This window comes from Salvelinus alpinus, chromosome 9, assembly GCF_045679555.1.
Source record: "Salvelinus alpinus chromosome 9, SLU_Salpinus.1, whole genome shotgun sequence".
In the NCBI taxonomy this organism is placed as follows: Eukaryota; Metazoa; Chordata; class Actinopteri; order Salmoniformes; family Salmonidae; genus Salvelinus; species Salvelinus alpinus.
Window position 1 is genome coordinate 75,075,508 of NC_092094.1, and position 20,920 is coordinate 75,096,427.

Here is a 20,920-nt window from a genome sequence, read left to right on the forward strand (position 1 = left end):
CCGATAGCAAATTTCAATTTACAAAATAACCCAGACGTTTCCGTCTTTTGAGCTTCTAGTCATGAAATCTATGCAGCCTACTCAATCACTTTTTATAGCTACTGTTTACAGGCCTCTTGAGCCATATACAGTGCTCCTCACTGAGTTCCCTGAATTCCTATTGGACCTTGTAGTCATAGCAGATAATATTCACATTTTTGGTGATTTTAATATTCACATGGAAAAGTCCACAGACCCACTCCAAAAGGCTTTCGGAACCATCATCGACTCAGTGGGATTTGTCCAACATGTCTCTGGACCTACTCACTGTCACAGTCATACTCTGGACCTAATTTTGTAAAATGGAGTAAATGTTGTGGATCTTAATGTTTTTCCACATAATCCTATCGGACAACCATTTTATTACGTTTGCAATCGCAACAAATAATCTGCTCAGACCCCAACCAAGGAGCATCAAAAGTCGTGCTATAAATTCTCAGACAACCCAAAGATTCCTTGATGGCCTTCCAGACTCCCTCTGCCTACCCAAGGACATCAGAGGACAAAAATCAGTTAACCACCTAACTGAGGAACTCAATTTAACCTTGCGCAATACCCTAGATGCAGTTGCACCCCTAAAAACTAAAAACATTTGTCATAAGAAACTAGCTCCCTGGTATACAGAAAATACCCGAGCTCTGAAGCAAGCTTCCAGAAAATTGGAACGGAAATGGCGCCACACCAAACTGGAAGTCTTCCGACTAGCTTGGAAAGACAGTACCGTGCAGTATCGAAGAGCCTTCACTGCTGCTCGGTCATCCTATTTTTCCAACTTAATTGAGGAAAATAAGAACAATCCGAAATGTATTTTTGATACTGTCGCAAAGCTAGCTAAAAAGCAGCATTCCCCAAGAGAGGATGGCTTTGACTTCAGCAGTAATAAATTCATGAACTTCTTTGAGGAAAAGATCATGATCATTAGAAAGCAAATTACGGACTCCTCTTTAAATCTGCGTATTCCTCCAAAGCTCAGTTGTCCTGAGTCTGCACAACTCTGCCAGGACCTAGGATCAAGAGAGACACTTAAGTGTTTTAGTACTAAAACTCTTGACACAATGATGAAAAAAATCATGGCCTCTAAACCTTCAAGCTACATACTGGACCCTATTCCAACTAAACTACTAAAAGAGCTGCTTCCTGTGCTTGGCCCTCCTATGTTGAACATAATAAACGGCTCTCTATCCACCGGATGTGTACCAAACTCACTAAAAGTGGCAGTAATAAAGCCTCTCTTGAAAAAGCCAAACCTTGACCCAGAAAATATTAAAATCTATCGGCCTATATCGAATCTTCCATTCCTCTCAAAAAAAATAAAAAAAAATGTTGCGCAGCAACTCACTGCCTTCCTGAAGACAAACAATGTATACGAAATGCTTCAGTCTGGTTTAAGACCCCATCATAGCACTGAGACTGCACTTGTGAAGGTGGTAAATGACCTTTTCATGGCGTCAGACCGAGGCTCTGCATCTGTCCTCGTGCTCCTAGACCTTAGTGCTGCTTTTGATACCATCGATCACCACATTCTTTTGGAGAGATTGGAAACCCAAATTGGTCTACACGGACAAGTTCTTGCCTGGTTTAGATCTTATCTGTCGGAAAGATATCAGTTTGTCTCTGTGAATGGTTTGTCCTCTGACAAATCAACTGTAAATTTCGGTGTTCATCAAGGTTCCGTTTTAGGACCACTATTGTTTTCACTATATATTTTACCTCTTGGGGATGTCATTCGAAAACATAATGTTAACTTTCACTGCTATGCGGATGACACACAGCTGTACATTTCAATGAAATAATGAAGCCCCAAAATTGCCCTCGCTAGAAGCCTGTGTTTCAGACATAAGGAAGTGGATGGCTGCAAACTTTCTACTTTTAAACTCGAACAAAACAGAGATGCTTGTTCTAGGTCCCAAGAAACAAAGAGATCTTCTGTTGAATCTGACAATTAATCTTGATGTTTGTACAGTCGTCTCAAATAAAACTGTGAAGGACCTCGGCGTTACACTGGACCCTGATCTCTCTTTTGACGAACATATCAAACTGTTTCAAGGACAGCTTTATTCCATCAACGTAACATTGCAAAAATCAGAAACTTTCTGTCCAAAAATGATGCAAAAAAATTAATCCATGCTTTTTTAACTTCTAGGTTAGACTACTGCAATGCTCTACTTTCCGGCTACCCGGATAAAGCACTAAATAAACTTCAGTTAGTGCTAAATACGGCTGCTAGAATCCTGACTAGAACCAAAAAATTTGATATTACTCCAGTGCTAGCCTCCCTACACTGGCTTCCTGTTAAGGCAAGGGCTGATTTTAAGGTTTTACTGGTAACCTACAAAGCATTACATGGGCTTGCTCCTACCTATCTTTCCGATTTGGTCCTGCTGTACATACCTACACGTACGCTACGGTCACAAGACGCAGGCCTCCTAATTGTCCCTAGAATTTCTAAGCAAACAGCTGGAGGCAGGGCTTTCTCCTATAGAGCTAAATTTTTTATGGAATGGTTTGCCTACCCATGTGAGAGACGCAGACTCGGTCTCAACCTTTAAGTCTTTACTGAAGACTCATCTCTTCAGTGGGTCATATGATTGAGTGTAGTCTGGCCCAGGAGTGTGAAGGTGAACGGAAAGGCTCTGGAGCAACGAACCGCCCTTGCTGTGTCTGCCTGGCCGGTTCCCCTCTCTCCACTGGGATTCTCTGCCTCTAACCCTATTACAGGGGCTGAGTCACTGGCTTACTAGTGCTCTTCCATGCTGTCCCTAGGAGGGGTGCATCACTTGAGTGGGTTGAGTCACTGACGTGATCTTCTGTCTGGGTTGGCGCCCCCCTTGGTTTGTGCCGTGGCGGAGATCTTTGCGGGCTATACTCGGCCTTGTCTCAGGATGGTAAGTTGGTGGTTGAAGATATCCCTCTAGTGGTGTGGGGGCTGTGCTTTGGCAAAGTGGTTGAGGTTATATCCTGCCTGTTTGGCCCTGTCCGGGGGTATCATCGGATGGGGCCACAGTGTCTCCTGACCACTCCTGTCTCAGCCTCCAGTATTTATGATGCAGTAGTTTATGTGTCGGGGGGCTAGGGTCAGTCTGTTATATCTGGAGTACTTCTCCTGTCTTATCCGGTGTCCTGTGTGAATTTAAGTATGCTCTCTATAATTCTCTCTTTCTTTCTTTCTCTCTCTCTCGGAGGACCTGAGCCCTAGCACCATGCCTCAGGACTACCTGGCATGATGACTCCTTGCTATCCCCAATCCACCTGGCCGTACTGCTGCTCCAGTTTCAACTGTTCTGCCTGCGGCTATGGAACCCTGACCTGTTCACTGGACGTGCTACCTGTCCCAGACCTGCTGTTTTCAACTCTCTAGAGACAGCAGGAGCGGTAGAGATACTCTTAATGATCGGCTATGAAAAGCCAACTGACATTTACTCCTGAGGTGCTGACTTGTTGCACCCTCGACAACTACTGTGATTATTATTATTTGACCATGCTAGTCATTTATGAACATTTGAACATCTTGGCCATGTTCTGTTATAATCTCCACCCGGCACAGCCAGAAGAGGACTGGCCACACCTCATAGCCTGGTTCCTCTCTAGGTTTCTTCCTAGGTTTTGGCCTTTCTAGGGAGTTTTCCTAGCCACCGTGCTTCTACACCTGCATTGCTTGCTGTTTGGGGTTTTAGGCTGGGTTTCTGTACAGCACTTTGAGATATCAGCTGATGTAAGAAGGGCTATATAAATACATTTGATTTGATTTGATTTTTCAAGCACTTATTTGTAATTTTCAAAGACCTCAATGTTATACTTAAGCAATAAGGCACGAGGGGGTGTGGTACATGGCCAACATACCACAAACCCCTGAGGTGCATTACTGCTATTATAAACTGGTAACCAATGTAATTAGAGCAGTAAAAATAAATGTTTTGTCATACCCGTGGTATACGATCTGATATACCACGGCTGTCAGCCAAATCAGCATTCAGGGCTCGAACCACCCAGTTTATAAAATATTATAATTGATGTAGTAGGCCCTATAATTGTACATATAGGGCCTAATACAGAACCCCCCTACCCCCAAAAAACATGCAAAAAGTGTAAAAGAAAAAGTAGGCCATGAGCATTTTAAGAATAATGCAGTTTAAGGCCTTGATATTCCAATTTTTATTATATTCTAAAATATGTGAAAATATTGTGGACATTGCCGAACTAAATAGAAAGGATACATTTTTCTGTAGCCTATGTGGCTGACGTAGGCACACATAATAAAGCCATGAATAGTGGTAGCATTCATCTCAGCATCGCTGTTTTTGTAATAAGAAAGTGACCAAAAACCAGGTTCTTCATCCGAAGAGGAGGAGCAGGGATCGAACCAAAATGCAGACTTGTGATTTGACATGATATTTATTAAACGAAACCAAAAACACGACGAACACTTGAATAGAAACAAAATAACAAAACGATGTAGACAAACCTGAACGTAAGGACTTACATGTAACGCAGAACGAACGAACAGGAAAATGACTACACAAAACGACGAACGAACGAAACAGTCCCGTATGGTGCAAAACAAACACAGACACAGGAGACAACCACCCACAAACAAACACTGTGAAACTACCTACCTTAATATGATTCTCAATCAGAGGAGATGAAAACCACCTGCCTCTAATTGAGAACCATATTAGGTCACCCATTAACCAACATAGAAACAGAAAACATAGACTGCCCACCCAAACTCACGTCCTGACCAACTAACACATACAAAACTAACAGAAAACAGGTCAGGAACGTGACATAACCCCCCCCTCAAGGTGCATACCCCGAACGCACCACCAAAAGTCTAGGGGAGGGTCTGGGTGGGCATCTGACCACGGTGGTGGCTCAGGCTCTGGGCGAGGTCCCCACCCCACCATAGTCAATCCCAGCTTACGTCTCCCCCTTAGAATGACCACCCTCTTATTTCCCCCACCTAATTTAAGGGGCAACACCAAGATAAAGGACAGCTCCGGGACAAGGTAGCTCAGGACAGAGAGGTAGCTCAGGACAGAGGGATAGCTCAGGATAGAGAGGTAGCTCAGGATAGAGAGGTAGCTCAGGATAGAGGGGCAACTCCGGACTGAAGGGCAGCTCCGGACAGAGAGACAGCTCTGGACTGAGAGGCAGTTCTGGATGAATGACGGCTCCGGACGCTCATGGCAGGCTGACGGCTCTGGACGCTCATGGCAGGCTGACGGCTCTGGACGCTCATGGCAGGCTGACGGCTCTGGACGCTCATGGCAGGCTGACGGCTCTGGACGCTCATGGCAGGCTGACGGCTCTGGACGCTCATGGCAGGCTGACGGCTCTGGCTGCTCATGGCTCGCTGACGGTTCTGGCTGCTCATGGCTCACTAACGGCTCTGGCTGCTCATGGCTCACTAACGGCTCTGGCAGATCCTGTCTGGCTGGCGGCTCTGGCAGATCCTGTCTGGCTGGCGGCTCTGGCAGATCCTGTCTGGTTGGCGGCTCTGGCAGATCCTGTCTGGTTGGCGGCTCTGGCAGATCCTGTCTGGTTGGCGGCTCTGGCAGATCCTGTCTGGTTGGCGGCTCTGGCAGATCCTGTCTGGTTGGCGGCTCTGGCAGATCCTGTCTGGTTGGCGGCTCTGGCAGATCCTGACTGGTTGGCGGCTCTGGCAGATCCTGACTGACGAACGGCTCTAGCGGCTCCTGACTGACGAACGGCTCTGACGGCTCGGGACAGACGGGCGGCTCTAATGGCTCGGGACAGACGGATGGCTCAGACGGCACTGGGCAGACGGATGGCTCAGATGGCGCTGGGGAGACGGATGGCTCAGATGGCGCTATAGAGACGGATGGCTCAGATGGCGCTGGGGAGACGGATGGCTCAGATGGCGCTATGGAGACGGATGGCTCAGATGGCGCTATGGAGACGGATGGCTCAGATGGCGCTGGGGAGACGGATGGCTCTCGCCGGATAAGGCGCACTGTAGGCCTGGTGCGTGGTGCCGGAACTGGAGGCACCGGACTGGAGACACGCACTTCAAGGCTAGTACGGGGAGCAGGGACAGGGCACACTGACCTCTCGAAGCGCACTATAGGCCTGGTGCGTGGTACCGGCACTGGTGGCACCGGGCTGAGGGCACGCACATCAGGAAGAGTACGGGGAGAAGGAACAGTGCGTACAGGGCTCTGGAGACGCACAGGAGGCTTAGTGCGTGTTGCCGGAACTGGAGGCACCGAACTGGATACACGCACCATAGGAAGAGTGCGTGGAGGAGGAACAGGGCTCTGGAAACGCACTGGAAGCCTGGTGCGTGGTGTAGGCACTGGTGGTACTGGGCTGGGGCGGGAAGGTGGCGCCGGAAATACCGGACCGTGCAGGCGTACTGGCTCCCTTGAGCACCGAGCCTGCCCAACCTTACCTGGTTGAATACTCCCCGTCGCCCGACCAGTGCGAGGAGGTGGAATAACCCGCACCGGGCTATGTAGGCGAACCGGGGACACCATGCGTAAGGCTGGTGCCATGTAAGCCGGCCCAAGGAGACGTACTGGTGGCCAGATATGTAGAGCCGGCTTCATGGCACTTGGCTCAATGCTCAATCTAGCCCTACCAGTGCGGGGAGGTGGAATAACCCGCACCGGGCTATGCACACGTACAGGAGACACCGTGCGCTCTACTGCGTAACACGGTGTCTACCCGTACTCCCGCTCTCCACGGTTAGCCTGGGAAGTGGGCGCAGGTCTCCTACCTGCCCTTGGCCCACTACCTCTTATCCCCCCCCCCAAGAAATTTTTGGGGTTTCTTCTCGGGCTTCCTTGCTAGCCGTGTACCTTCATAGCTTCGGTTCCTTTCTCCGGTAGCCTCTGCTCTCCTTAATGCCTCCAGCTGTTCCCATGGGAGGCGATCCCTTCCAGCCCGGATCTCCTCCCATGTGTAGCAACCCTTTCCGTTTAATACGTCCTCCCAAGTCCACGAGTCCTGATTACTCGGCCGCTGCGCGAACTTACGCTGCTTGGTTCTGTTGTGGTGGGTGGTTCTGTAACGGCGTTCCTCCTCCTCTTCATCCGAAGAGGAGGAGCAGGGATCGAACCAAAATGCAGACTTGTGATTTGACATGATATTTATTAAACGAAACCAAAAACACGACGAACACTTGAATAGAAACAAAATAACAAAACGATGTAGACAAACCTGAACGTAAGGACTTACATGTAACGCAGAACGAACGAACAGGAAAATGACTACACAAAACGACGAACGAACGAAACAGTCCCGTATGGTGCAAAACAAACACAGACACAGGAGACAACCACCCACAAACAAACACTGTGAAACTACCTACCTTAATATGATTCTCAATCAGAGGAGATGAAAACCACCTGCCTCTAATTGAGAACCATATTAGGTACCCATTAACCAACATAGAAACAGAAAACATAGACTGCCCACCCAAACTCACGTCCTGACCAACTAACACATACAAAACTAGCAGAAAACAGGTCAGGAACGTGACAGGTTCCTTTTTTAATGGAAGGATTTGTATGGAAAGCCAAGTGGAAGTCAACATTAGATGTTGTCATCATAATAACCGCACATGGTTTTAACACAACATAGTAGCTAGCACAACACCCTTCAATAGAAGCGGCGGGAAACAAACACGAGGCCTCACAAAAACTGATCAAAAATGAAATCACTGAGAATTTTAAGGGAGCAGGAGAACTTGTAAATTGGCTATAATAATAACAAGTACTTTTAAAGCAACACATTTAGGAAATGTCTGATTTTCAAGGTAGGCCTATTCCAGAACTTGAATTTCTGAGCTCCAAATTCAAAGTTAAAGTAGGCTACTTCAAAGCCCCTTGTGTTGTTTAACATTGCAGTTGTAACATGGGAAACAAAATGTTTTTGTCAACATATGAAAACAAGGAACTCATTACTGTAAAACTTTCTCTGTTAAATCATCACAACAGCTGTTCGTCACTTGGCTGTCATTCAGAAAATTAGTTCCTGGATCAGATGATGAAGATGTATCCCGGCGTAGTTAAAAAGCTGTATTATGCGTAAATATTGAAGAGCCACGTTAATGACAGTATCGATTTAGGTTTTAAGTATCAAGGTAAGGTGACTCTTTCGGTTAGAAGCATTTGATTTTTCAATCGCATTTCTTATTTTGGATTTGTGTGACCGTGAAAACTGTTTTCAATCCATAACATTAGGAGACACTAAATGTTACATAGTTACACCACATTTCTGAGATCTCTATATAAAAAACTAGATCCAGAATTCTTACAGGGTTGAAGTTCAATGTCTAATTTAACTGATTAATGCCTAATATATGATATAACGACAACTTACACAGCCATAAATGCAAGGACGGAAAAGTTATGTTTTATGTCACACGATTTCGGACAAATCAGTCAAGACACCAACCACGATAAAGGGTTTTAAACATAGGTTTTAAATCAACTCGTGAATTGTATTGACTATGTTCCCGCCGTATATCTTAAGAATGTAATGACGTTCAAAAATTATATTATTTTCAATGACTTCTCAACAGCTGTAACAAGTTGTCCAGTGTTATGAAATCCTCACTGGTACCGTAGTTTATAGACAGACCATTATACTGTGTGTCATATGATCTGATCATTATGATCAGGCTAAGTCACCGGTTGAGCAATGAAACGCCCATGGTCCTTATCCCTAACTCAAACCCTTATACTGACTATTAACTGACATGCTTCACTTGTGAGCCTATTATTCACCCCAATGTAATGTCTGTGTTTGTTCCAGATCATTGTGCCCAGGGTCATGTGCCCATCTTCAACAAGGCCCTCTTCAACAAGACTGAGACCCCCCCCCCCCCCCCGTTTGAGCCTGCAGGAACGCCGATGGGGACTGCTCCTGCAGAGGGTGCTATACCGGGCATGTCTAAACCCTAGCCTCTAACCCCTAACCCCTAACACCAACCTTAAACCCTAACTTCTAAATCCTAATCCCTAACCCAAACCAGGGTTGGGGCCAATTCTATTTCAATTCAGTCAATTTCTCATAGGAGGCAATGAGGAAAGTTGGAATTGATATTGGATTTTCTGTTCACTTCCTGAATTGACTGAATTGAAAAGCAATTGACCCCAACCCTGCACTAAAGCCTAAACACAACTCTAACCCTTTACCCTTTACCCCAAACCTTTTAACCCTGAACCCTAACCCTGCCCCCAACTCTAACCCAAACCTTCTAACCCTCGACCCCTAACCCTCGACCCCAAACCCTGTTTAATAAATATACTTTGCACTACAACTTTTTGCACTACAACTTACAGTACATCTATTTCCCTCTGGACATGGAAACAAGATTAGGAACTCAAACAATCTTTAGTCTGTTACGTCCTATGTGTAAAAATGATCAGATATTTTGTGGGAACTAGAATTTATTTTATATATATATATATATATATATATATGCTAATGCCCCGGGCCCAGTTTTTCAAATAATTGAATTTAATCCAGATCAAAATGATCCTGTGTTGTCTCAAATTGATTCCCCTTTTTGTCCAAGCAGGGCTGAAGTGCGTTTGGATATGCTTTCATTGTATGAATTTCTCTTTGTGTTTAATGTCTGGTAGAGACTGAAACAGTGTAACCATGCAATAAGGAGCAGAGTGTATCATGGGTCACTCGATGACATTGGCTACAACACACAGACTTACCACCTTTATTCACTTTACACAACATGTCATTTCTGACATTCACACACCCACCTGTAAGGCTCCAGGGTGATGGTGCCATAGGCCAGTGCTGTGTCCCATTGGGCCAGGTTGATGCAGGCGTCCAGGGCTAAGTCAGTCACCCTGAGACGGTACACATTACCATCAGGGACTGCGGAGACAGCGCCACCCACTGGAGCCAGCAGAGAACTACACTCATATAAGAGCTCATTCCAGTCTGGAGACGGAGTTAAGGGCACACCAGAAAGAGAGGGAGGAGAGGGAGAAAGAGAGAGCGGGAGGTGAGGGAGGGAAAGGGAGAGGGAGGAGAGGGAGAAAGAGAGAGCGGGAGGAGAGGGAGAAAGAGCACTAGATTGACAGAGATAATTATGACTGGACTAAAATAGAGAGCATAAAATGGACAGATGAGATGTGGTGTGTGTATGTGCGAGCGCATATTTGTTTAATTATACATTTTAACGTTGTGACATATTGGCCATGGGTGATTCTTGTGTAAAGGATACCACCATGTGTCTGTAGGTTCTCCAACCTGGGGATGGCTTCTCTCAGGGGGGTCCAGGCCTCCTCGTCCCCACACAGCATCATGGGGTCCTGGCCATGGAGAGAGGAGGAGAGAGGGTCAGGGACCATATAGTTACAGTACATGCTGTTAGCATCATGGGACAGTTAGTGTTCGTATTTGTATTTATTAGGGATCCCCAGGACAGCAGCTAGTCTTCCTGGGGTCCAAACACATTAAAACACTTACATTACATACAAAGATAAAACAGTACATCATAAAATATTATTACACCACTACATCTCTACAATACAAAATGTATAATACCACCATACAACAATATTACAATGTATGCGTGTGTCTGTACTTTTGTGTCTCTTCACAGTCCCCGCTGTTCCATAAGGTGTATTTTTACCTGTTTTTTCAATCTGATTCTACTGCTTGCATCAGTTACCTGATGTGGAATAGAGTTCCATGTAGTCATGGCTCTATATAGTACTGTGCGCCTCCTATTCTGGACTTGGGGATTGTGAAGAGACCTCTGGGGGCATGTCTTGTGGGGTATGCATGGGTGTACAATGCTGTGGGTTATTAGTTTAAACAGACAGCTCGTTGCATTCAGCTTGTCAACACTTCTTACAAAAATAAGCAGTGATGACAATCTCTCGTCCACTTTGAGCCATGAGAGATTGACATGCATATCATTAATGTTAGCTCTCCGTGTACTTTTAAGGGCCATGCCCTGTTCTGAACCAACTGCAATTTTCCTAAGTCCCTCTTTGTGGCACCTGACCACACTACTGAACAGTAGTCAAGGTGCGACAAAACTAGGCCTGCAGGACCTGCCTTGTTGATAGTGTTGTTTAGATGGCAGAGCAGTGCTTTATTATGGACAGCCTTCTCCCCATCTTAGCTACTGTTGTATCAACATGTTTTGACCATGACAGTTTACAATCCATGGTAACTGGTAGTTGGTAGTTTAGTCACCTCAACTTGCTCAATATCCACATTATTCATTACGAGATGTAGTTGAGGTTTAGGGTTTAGTGAATGATTTGTCCCAAATACAATGCGTTTAGTTCTAGAAATATTTTGGACTAACTTATTCCTTGCCACCATACCGAAACTACCTGCAGCTCTTTGTTAAGTGTTGCAGTCATGTCAGTTGCTGTAGTAGCTGATGTGTATAGTGTTGAGTCATCCGCATACATAGACACACTGGCTTTACTCAAAACCAGTGGCATGTCGTTAGTAAAGATTGAAAAAAGTAAGGGGCCTAAACAGCTACCCTGGGGAATTCCTGATTCTACCTGGACTTTGTTGGAAAGGCTTCCATTAAAGAACACCCTTTGTGTTCTGTTATCTTTACTCTTTATCTACAATATAGCAGGGGGTATAAAGGCATAACACATACGTTTTTCCAACAGCAGACTATGATCGAAAATGTCAAAAGCCGCATTGAAGTCTAACCAAACACTCATTCTATCATCAATTTCTCTCAGCCAATCATTAGTCATTTGTGTAAGTGCTGTGCTTGTTGAATGTCCTTCCCTATAAGCATGCTGAAAGTCTGTTGATCATTTGTTTACTGTAAAATAGCACTGTATCTGGTCAAACACCATTTTTCCAGAAGTTGACTAAGGGTTGGTACCAGGCTGATTGGTTTGCTATTTGAGCCAGTAAAGAAGGCTTTACTATTCTTGGGTAGCGGAATGACTTTTTATTCCCTCCAGGCCTGAGGGCACACACTTTCTAGTCGGCTTAAATTGGAGATGTTGAAGAAAGGCTAGCTGCTTATAAATGTCTTATAAACATAAACATGATCAAAACACGATCATTGTGGTACTCAGAGTGCTTCTTCAGAACTTTCGACTATATATAATCTATTACTATAAACTATTTACTACTATTTAAGAATTTCCAGATACCAGTCCCCTGTGGCACTCAAGGTTGACAGACTTAGTAACATTTTTTTGTTTGTTTTATGTGGTGAAATGGGTCTTGAAGGACAACTGGAAATGGAAAATGCAAAACAATTCTGCAAACAATTGTGGACTAATGGAAAACACTGGCTGTATGTTAACTTGGAGCTCATGTTTGGCTGAGAGCTCAAGGTAGCTTGTCATCACCACCATACACTGCAGGCAGAACGCATCTTAGCCTATTTCTCTCCATCCTCTTGTCTCTCTCTCCCTCTATCCTTCCCACTCTCTACTTCTTTCTCAAACCCGAGGCTGTCAGCAGGTGTCAAAGCCCAGAACCATAATACTGACTGACTATCTGTGGTAACGGCGAACCCAAGCAATCTGTGTGTGTGTGTGTGTGTGTGTGTGTGTGTGTGTGTGTGTGTGTGTGTGTGTGTGTGTGTGTGTGTGTGTGTGTGTGTGTGTGTGTGTGTGTGTGTGTGTGTGTGTGTGTGTGTGTGTGTGTGGTGTGTGTGGTGTGTGTGTGGTGTGTGTGTGTGTGTGTGGGTGTGTAAAGCTGCTCTAGGCCTGCTAGTTTAAAGAGGACAATAACAGACACTGACAGCCACAGTCAGAACCGGGCACCGTGTAGCTGCCTCATATTAAATGATCATTGGGTTTCAGAGCTCTTTCCATGGTATGGGGGTGACTCCCTACATTATGGGGCTGATGGCTGAGGCAGACTAACACTACAGTGTCAGTTGGACCAAATATTGACAAGGTTTTGGTATTTGGGAATGGGGCTGTGGCGGTCAGGAAATGTTTAATTAATCATGTTCAGCATCTCCAGGTCTCAGCATCTCCAGGTCTCCCGTCAGGCCGCTGATGGGCGCCTTTATAACATATACATTTTTTTTTTTTTTAAGTTTCATTAATCTATTTAATATACACCATCACAAGAAATCCAGGATTTATTTTAGGCAGGTCTAAAGAAATATTATGATATGAAGAAAATGTATTTCAGAAGAACAGAATATGAGTTGGCCTACTCTATGGTTATGTTGAGTGTAAAAGTGATCATTTGAAACAGGTCCTATACGCTAGATTTAAAGTCATTTGGCAACTTCAGTTGTGAATGATACAAACCTTAGAATGCCTTAGAAATCAAAACATATATGGGCTGCATGATGCCACTATAGGCCACTGATGATTTGACAAAGGCACAAAAAAAAGCTGGAACTAGGTTCCTTGGGTCAGGCTGCACACCCTGTTCTCTCATCAAGTGATCATATTTTCACCCATCAGACTATAGGCAAATAAAAGTTTATTTACTAATATGTAACATTGGTTTAGATCTAGATAGGTCCATTATCAAATGGGCAGGAACAGGAGCATGGGGGAAATACATGCTATCTGTATGCACTCCTATAGCGAACGGAGGCCACTTTCCTGCTGGTTCATTTCCCACTTATGTAGGCTACTCAGGTTATTTCACTCCATGCATCAACCACTGTTTGAGGAGCATGCAACCTCTCGCTGTGCGACAAGTGATATTACGCCCAAACTATGTATGCCATGGGCTCGCCAACCCTGTTCCTGCAGCTACCCAGTGCTTAATATTGGGAAACCAAGTGAAATCTGTTCGGGAACATCACAATGAAACATATTTCATTAAACTGTTGACAGCGCCTCTTCTCTGCGCGCTTGAGAAAGGAATGTAGGAGAGGGGAGGAGACGGAAATGCACAGGGGTGAGATGTCGGCCTATGAATTTTGACAACCAAATACAAATTCACTATACGTGTAGGCTACATCTGAATTTGTTTAATTTAGGCTAAAGCAATTATGTACCAAAGACATTAAATCTGTGTATTTTTTTTATGTCTTTCAGCTGTGTGTAATATGCGGTAGGCTACGCATTGTATAACAGCACAATCATTAATTTAATTCAGGTTTTCTTTCGGTTTTGGGTTCATATATAGGCCTATGTTTATGCATAAGCCCTAATATGCATATGGCTGTTTTGAATTATTCATCACCTTAGAAAGCGCTGCCCATTTCGTTGTGTTAGGCTTTGAAACAGCATACACAATGACACATGTTCTCCACTCAGTTTTCAAACTGTTTCTTCTTCCAATTGCTCCATCATATTGAGGTGAGTTTTAAAAACGCAAACCGTTTTGATGATTTCATTTGCATTCATAGAGGGACAATAGAGCCCTGAGACCTGATAACCGTTAGCGAGTTGGGTACTACTAACGCATGTCCAGAGTGCATGAGACAGGATCACCTTGACTCAATGGTCACGTAGAGTTTTACTGCGGTCCTGACTCATGACTGCCAGTGTCGGGGTAATATGGTCAAAGCAACAGCCCTTCGTGGGACTCATTTTACTGAAGTAAAGATGTATTGTAAAAATGTTACCAAATTAGAGCCTGGCTGCAAACACACAAGAGAGAGAAGGTAGTGCTGGGTACCTGCTAGCATACACTGAACAGTTAACAGACACACACACAGAGAGAAGATAACAGAGGCGACAGCTAAAATCCCCCAGGCCTGCTTCCCTGTTTTTGAACTGACATCAATGCGTGTCAGCTTTGCAGTATTCATCACCCAGTGCTGTGTGTGTCTTCTGAAAGTGTCATAGACGAATGCAGAACGAGAGGGAGCTGCCAGAATGATCTTGTTCCTTTGTCTAGTTTGACAGACAGAAACAACAACAACTCATATGTGCATGATCCTCTGACTAGTTTGAGTCCGTTACAATTACGAGTGTTTAGTGAACCTTAACCCCAATGTGATATATATCATAGAGATCGGTGTTAAACCTAGGGCTGTTGCGGTGACCATATTACTGCCACGCCGGCAGTCATGACCGCATTATAATTCCTTGTGAACGTAGTGTCCCAGGAAATCTCCTTTTAAGTACTCTGGACATGCTTTGGTAGTACCCAACTTGCTAACTACCATCAGGTCCTAATGGCCTGGTACTCTGGACTCTATTGTCCTTCTAACCACTCTGACATCAATGCAAATACAAAAAAATCACATCAAACACTTATTAGTTGAACAGCAGGTTGAAACAGTGGAAAACATGGTTGCTGTAGATGTTGTTGTTTCAAAGCCTGATCACTTTTACACTTATTATAGCCATTTCATATGGGCACTCGCTCCATAATGGGAAAAATATCCTTTCCATTTTATTCAGCTAAGTTCAATTATATTGTTCTTACTATAAAATCATATAATATAAAATAATGGCACGGGACTTATAAGCCTATCTTGTCAGCTAAATGAACAATGGAGAATAGCCAGATAACATACAGTAGGCCAACTCCTATTCTGTTCTTCTGAAATCCATTTTCTTAATATCGTAATGTTTCTTTAGAGCTCACAAAAATAAATTACGGATTTATTGTGATGGTGTATATTAAATTGATTTATTAGGCTTTTAAAAAACGTAGATGTTCCAAAGGCATCAGTGGTTTGTCTGCTCGGAGGCCCGGAGATGCTGAACGTGTTTATGTTAATGAATTGTCAATTACCGCGAGACCGGCGGTCTTTTGCATGACGATAACCGGCTGACAAAATGTCATGACCGCCACAGCCCTAGTCACACCTGATGAACTATTGACCATGGAAAGAGAGAGGGAGGGAGAGAGAGAAAGAAAGAGAGATAGGGAGGAGAGACAAGTAGGGAGAAGGAACCAGGGATGGAGAGAGGCGAGAGAAAGTGAGGGAGACAGGATGAGAGTAAGGGAGAGGTTGTGAAAGAGAGGTAGAGAAAGGGAGGGAGACGGGATGAGAGTAGGGGAGAGGTTATGAAAGAGAGGTAGAGAAAGTGAGGGAGACAGGATGAGAGTAGGGGGAGAGGTTGTGAAAGAGAGGTAGAGAAAGTGAGGGAGACAGGATGAGAGTAGGGGAGAGGTTGTGAAAGAGAGGTAGAGAAAGTGAGGGAGACAGGATGAGTAGGGGAGAGGTTGTGAAAGAGAGGTAGAGAAAGTGAGGGAGACAGGATGAGAGTAGGGGAGAGGTTGTGAAAGAGAGGTAGAGAAAGGGAGAGAAAGAGGATGCCGGTAAGCCTTAGCCATTCTCTCAGGGAAGAACAATGGAAGTTGCTGATAATGATGTCTGCAGTGTGTGTGTCCGTTCGTCCGTCCGTCCGTCCGTCCGTCCGTGTGTGTGTGTGTGTGTGTGTGTGTGTGTGTGTGTGTGTGTGTGTGTGTGGTTTGCAGCCTGTCAGTGGGATTGGCCACATGAGAATGTGATCCGAGACAACACGTATGTTTCTCTACTGCTTTGGTCAGTGTGTATGTATGTACAGTGGGGAGAACAAGTATTTGATACACTGCCGATTTTGCAGGTTTTCCTACTTACAAAGCATGTAGAGGTCTGTAATTTTTATCATAGGTACACTTCAACTGTGAGAGACGGAATCTAAAACAAAAATCCAGAAAATCACATTGTATGATTTTTAAGTAATTCATTTGCATTTTATTGCATGACATAAGTATTTGATCACCTACCAACCAGTAAGAATTCCGGCTCTCACAGACCTGTTAGTTTTTCTTTAAGAAGCCCTCCTGTTCTCCACTCATTACCTGTATTAACTGCACCTGTTTGAACTCGTTACCTGTATAAAAAGACACCTGTCCACACACTCAATCAAACAGACTCCAACCTCTCCACAATGGCCAAGACCAGAGAGCTGTGTAAGGACATCAGGGATAAAATTGTAGACCTGCACAAGGCTGGGATGGGCTACAGGACAATAGGCAAGCAGCTTGGTGAGAAGGCAACAACTGTTGGCGCAATTATTAGAAAATATAAGAAAATAGAAGAAGTTCAAGATGATGGTCAATCACCCTCGGTCTGGGGCTCCATGCAAGATCTCACCTCGTGGGGCATCAATGATCATGAGGAAGGTGAGGGATCAGCCCAGAACTACACGGCAGGACCTGGTCAATGACCTGAAGAGAGCTGGGACCACAGTCTCAAAGAAAACCATTAGTAACACACTACGCCGTCATGGATTAAAATCCTGCAGCGCACACAAGGTCCCCCTGCTCAAGCAGGCGCATGTCCAGGCCCATCTGAAGTTTGCCAATGACCATCTGGATGATCCAGAGGAGGAATGGGAGAAGGTCATGTGGTCTGATGATTCAAAAATAGAGCTTTTTGGTCTAAACTCCACTCGCCGTGTTTGGAGGAAGAAGAAGGATGAGTACAACCCCAAGAACACCATCCCAACCGTGAAGCATGGAGGTGGAAACATCATTCTTTGGGGATGCTTTTCTGCAAAGGGGACAGGACGACTGCACCGTATTGAGGGGAGGATGGATGGGGCCATGTATTGCGAGATCTTAGCCAACAACCTCCTTCCCTCAGTAAGAGCATTGATGATGGGTCGTGGCTGGGTCTTCCAGTATGACAACGACCCGAAACACACAGCCAGGGCAACTAAGGAGTGGCTCCGTAAGAAGTATCTCAAGGTCCTGGAGTGGCCTAGCCAGTCTCCAGACATGAACCCAATAGAAAATCTTTGGAGGGAGCTGAAAGTCCGTATTGCCCAGCGACAGCCCCGAAACCTGAAGGATCTGGAGAAGGTCTGTATGGAGGAGTGGGCCAAAATCCCTGCTGCAGTGTGTGCAAACCTGGTCAAGAACTACAGGAAACGTATGATCTCTGTAATTGCAAACAAACGATTCTGTACCAAATATTAAGTTCTGCTTTTCTGATGTATCAAATACTTATGTCATGCAATAAAATGCAAATTAATTACTTAAAAATCATACAATGTGATTTTCGGGATTTTTGTTTTAGATTCCGTCTCTCACAGTTGAAGTGTACCTATGATAAAAATTACAGACCTCTACATGCTTTTTAAGTAGGAAAATCTGCAAAATCGGCAGTGTATCAAATACTTGTTCTCCCCACTGTATGTGTCTGACAGGCTTTGGGGATCGATTACATTGGTGTTGACTCAGAAGAAATCCCATCATGCCTTGTGTCTTGAATGTTGTTAATTGCAGTGTCTGCCAAGTGGCAGCTTCTGAAGCCAAACATTATGCAAATCAAGGCTTTTAAGGTGTGTGTGTGTGTGTGTGTGTGTGTGTAGACGTATTATAGTGAGGCGTTGTTTTTTTTGTGCCTCCTACAATACATCTCTGTGTGACAGCACTGCTGGCTACTGTTAGTGTTTCTCTGTGCAGGTGAACGATAGCTCACAAAGAGATCTGCCTGCAAGCCTTAGGCATCACATCACTACACACACACTCACGCGCGCACACACACACACTACAAAGACTGAAGAAGACAATACGAGTCAATCTCAAAAGCCAACTTTCCAGTAGATTGAAAAGCTTTTTCTGATAGAAAATAGGGAGCGGGTGAGAGATAGAGAGAACAAGAGAGAGAGAGATCAGGAGAGAAGGGGATGGGGGGGGGGGGTAGAGAAGGAATGAGCGAGAGAAACAACTTGGGCAAATCAAATCACTATCCATCAATGAATACCCTGGAGATGCGTGTTCTTCTGATCCCTCACACCAGCTTCTACCAAGAGGACTGGCTGTAAATGCACTGTCTGGCGTTGCTGGTTCAAGCCCTGCTACAGCTGCTCCACTTCAATCACTACACTGAGATAGATGATGAGCTGGGTGGTTCCTGTGTATGATTCAACCGGGATCATTATAGAAAACACTGTTCAATCTACACCCCCTTTCTCCCTCCTGCCTTCTTCCTGTCCTCTTTCGCTCTCTCCATCTCCTCACTTCCATCGTTTTAATACCTCGACTCCATTGCACATCCCAGCCTAGTCTCCGTGGCGATGGCCTTGGAGCATGAAATTATACTTCTTAATTACAGCCTTTCGCGGGTGGTGGGAGCGTGTGTGTGTGTGTAAGAGATCAAATCAAATCAAATTTCATTGGTCACATACACATGGTTAGCAGATGTTAATGCGAGTGTAGCGAAATGCTTGTGCTTCTAGTTCCGACCATGCAGTAATATCTAACAAGTACTCGAACAATTTCACAACAACTACCTTTTACACACAAGTGTAAAGGAATGAATAAGAATATGTACATGTAAATATATGGATGAGCGATGGCCGAACTGCGTAGGCAAGATGCAGTAGATGGTATAGAGTTCAGTATATACATATGAGATGCGTAATGTAGGGTATGTAAACATTATATAAAGTGGCATTGTTTAAAGTGACTAGTGATACATTTATTACATCAATTTTTAATTATTCAAGTGGCTAGAGATTTGAGTCAGTATGTTGGCAGCAGCCACTCAATGTTAGTGATGGCTGTTTAACAGTCTGATGGCCTTGAGATAGAAGCTGTTTTTCAGTCTCTCGGTCCCAGCTTTGATGCACCTGTACTGACCTCGCCTTCTGGATGATAGCGGGGTGAACAGGCAGTGGCTCGGGTGGTTGTTGTCCTTCATGATCTTTTTGGCCTTCCTGTGACATCGGGTGGTGTAGGTGTCCTGGAGGGCAGGTAGTTTGCCCCCGGTGATGCAGGTAGTTTGCCCCCGGTGATGCGTTGTGCAGACCTCACTACCGTCTAGAGAGCCTTATGGTTGTGGGCGGAGCAGTTGCCGTACCAGGCGGTGATACAGCCCGACAGAATGCTCTCGATTGTGCATCTGTAAAAGTTTGTGAGTGATTTTGGTGACAAGCCACATTTCTTCAGCCTCCTGAGGTTGAAGAGGCGCTGTTGCACCTTCTTCACCACGCTGTCTGTGTGGGTGGACCATTTCAGTTTGTCCGTGATGTGTACGCCGAGGAACTTAAAACTTTCCACCTTCTCCACTACTGTCCCGTCGATGTGGATAGGGGGGTGCTCCCTCTGCTGTTTCCTGAAGTCCACGATCATCTCCTTTGTTTTGTTGATGTTCAGTGTGAGGTTATTTTCCTGACACCACACTCCTAGGGCCCTCACCTCCTCCCTGTAGGCTGTCTCGTCGTTGTTGGTAATCAAGCCTACCACTGTAGTGTCATCTGCAAACTTGATGCTTGAGTTGGAGGCGTGCAAGGCCACGCAGTCATGGGTGAACAGGGAGTACAGGAGAGGGCGTCCTGTCAGAAAGTCCAGGACCCAGTTGCTAAAGGGCGGGGTCGAGACCCAGGGCCTCGAGCTTAATGACGAGTTTGGAGGGTACTATGGTGTTAAATGCTGAGCTGTAGTCAATGAACAGCATTCTTACATAGCTATTCCTCTTGTCCAGATGGGATAGAGCAGTGTGCAGTGTGATTGCGATTGCATCATCTGTGGACCTATTGGGGCGGTAAGCAAATTGAAGTGGGTCTAGGGTGTCAGGTAGGGTGGAGGTGATATGATCCTTGACTAATCTCTCAAAGCACTTCATGATGACGGAAGTGAGGGCCACGGGGCGATAGTCGTTTAGCTCAATTACCTTATCTTTCTTGGGAACAGGAACAATGGTGGCCCTCTTGGAGCATGTGGGAACAGCAGACTGGGATAAGGATTGATTGAATATGTCTGTAAACACACCAGCCAGCTGGTCTGCGCATGCTCTGAGGACGCGGCTAGGGATGCCGTCTGGGCCGGCAGCCTTGCGAGGGTTAACACGTTTAAATGTTTTACTCACGTTGGCTGCGGTGAAGGAGAGCCCACAGGTTTTGGTAGTGGGCCGTGTCGGTGGCACTGTATTGTCCTCAAAGCGAGCAAAGAAGTTGTTTAGTTTGTCTGGGAGCAAGACATCGGGGTCTGCGACGGGACTGATTTTCTTTTT

General features: G+C 45.1%; 1 protein-coding gene across 1 annotated transcript in view; it reads right to left on the reverse strand.

The window, feature by feature from the left end:
* smyd3 (SET and MYND domain containing 3) overlaps positions 1 to 20,920 on the reverse strand; it is a 194,065-nt gene that overhangs the window by 36,792 nt on the left and 136,353 nt on the right. The window contains exons 9-10 of the mRNA XM_071327203.1: positions 10,259 to 10,346; positions 9,789 to 9,972 (exon numbers count right to left, since the gene is read on the reverse strand). Of these exons, the coding sequence (XP_071183304.1) occupies positions 9,789 to 9,972; positions 10,259 to 10,346 (272 nt within the window). The remainder of the gene's footprint in view (positions 1 to 9,788; positions 9,973 to 10,258; positions 10,347 to 20,920) is intronic.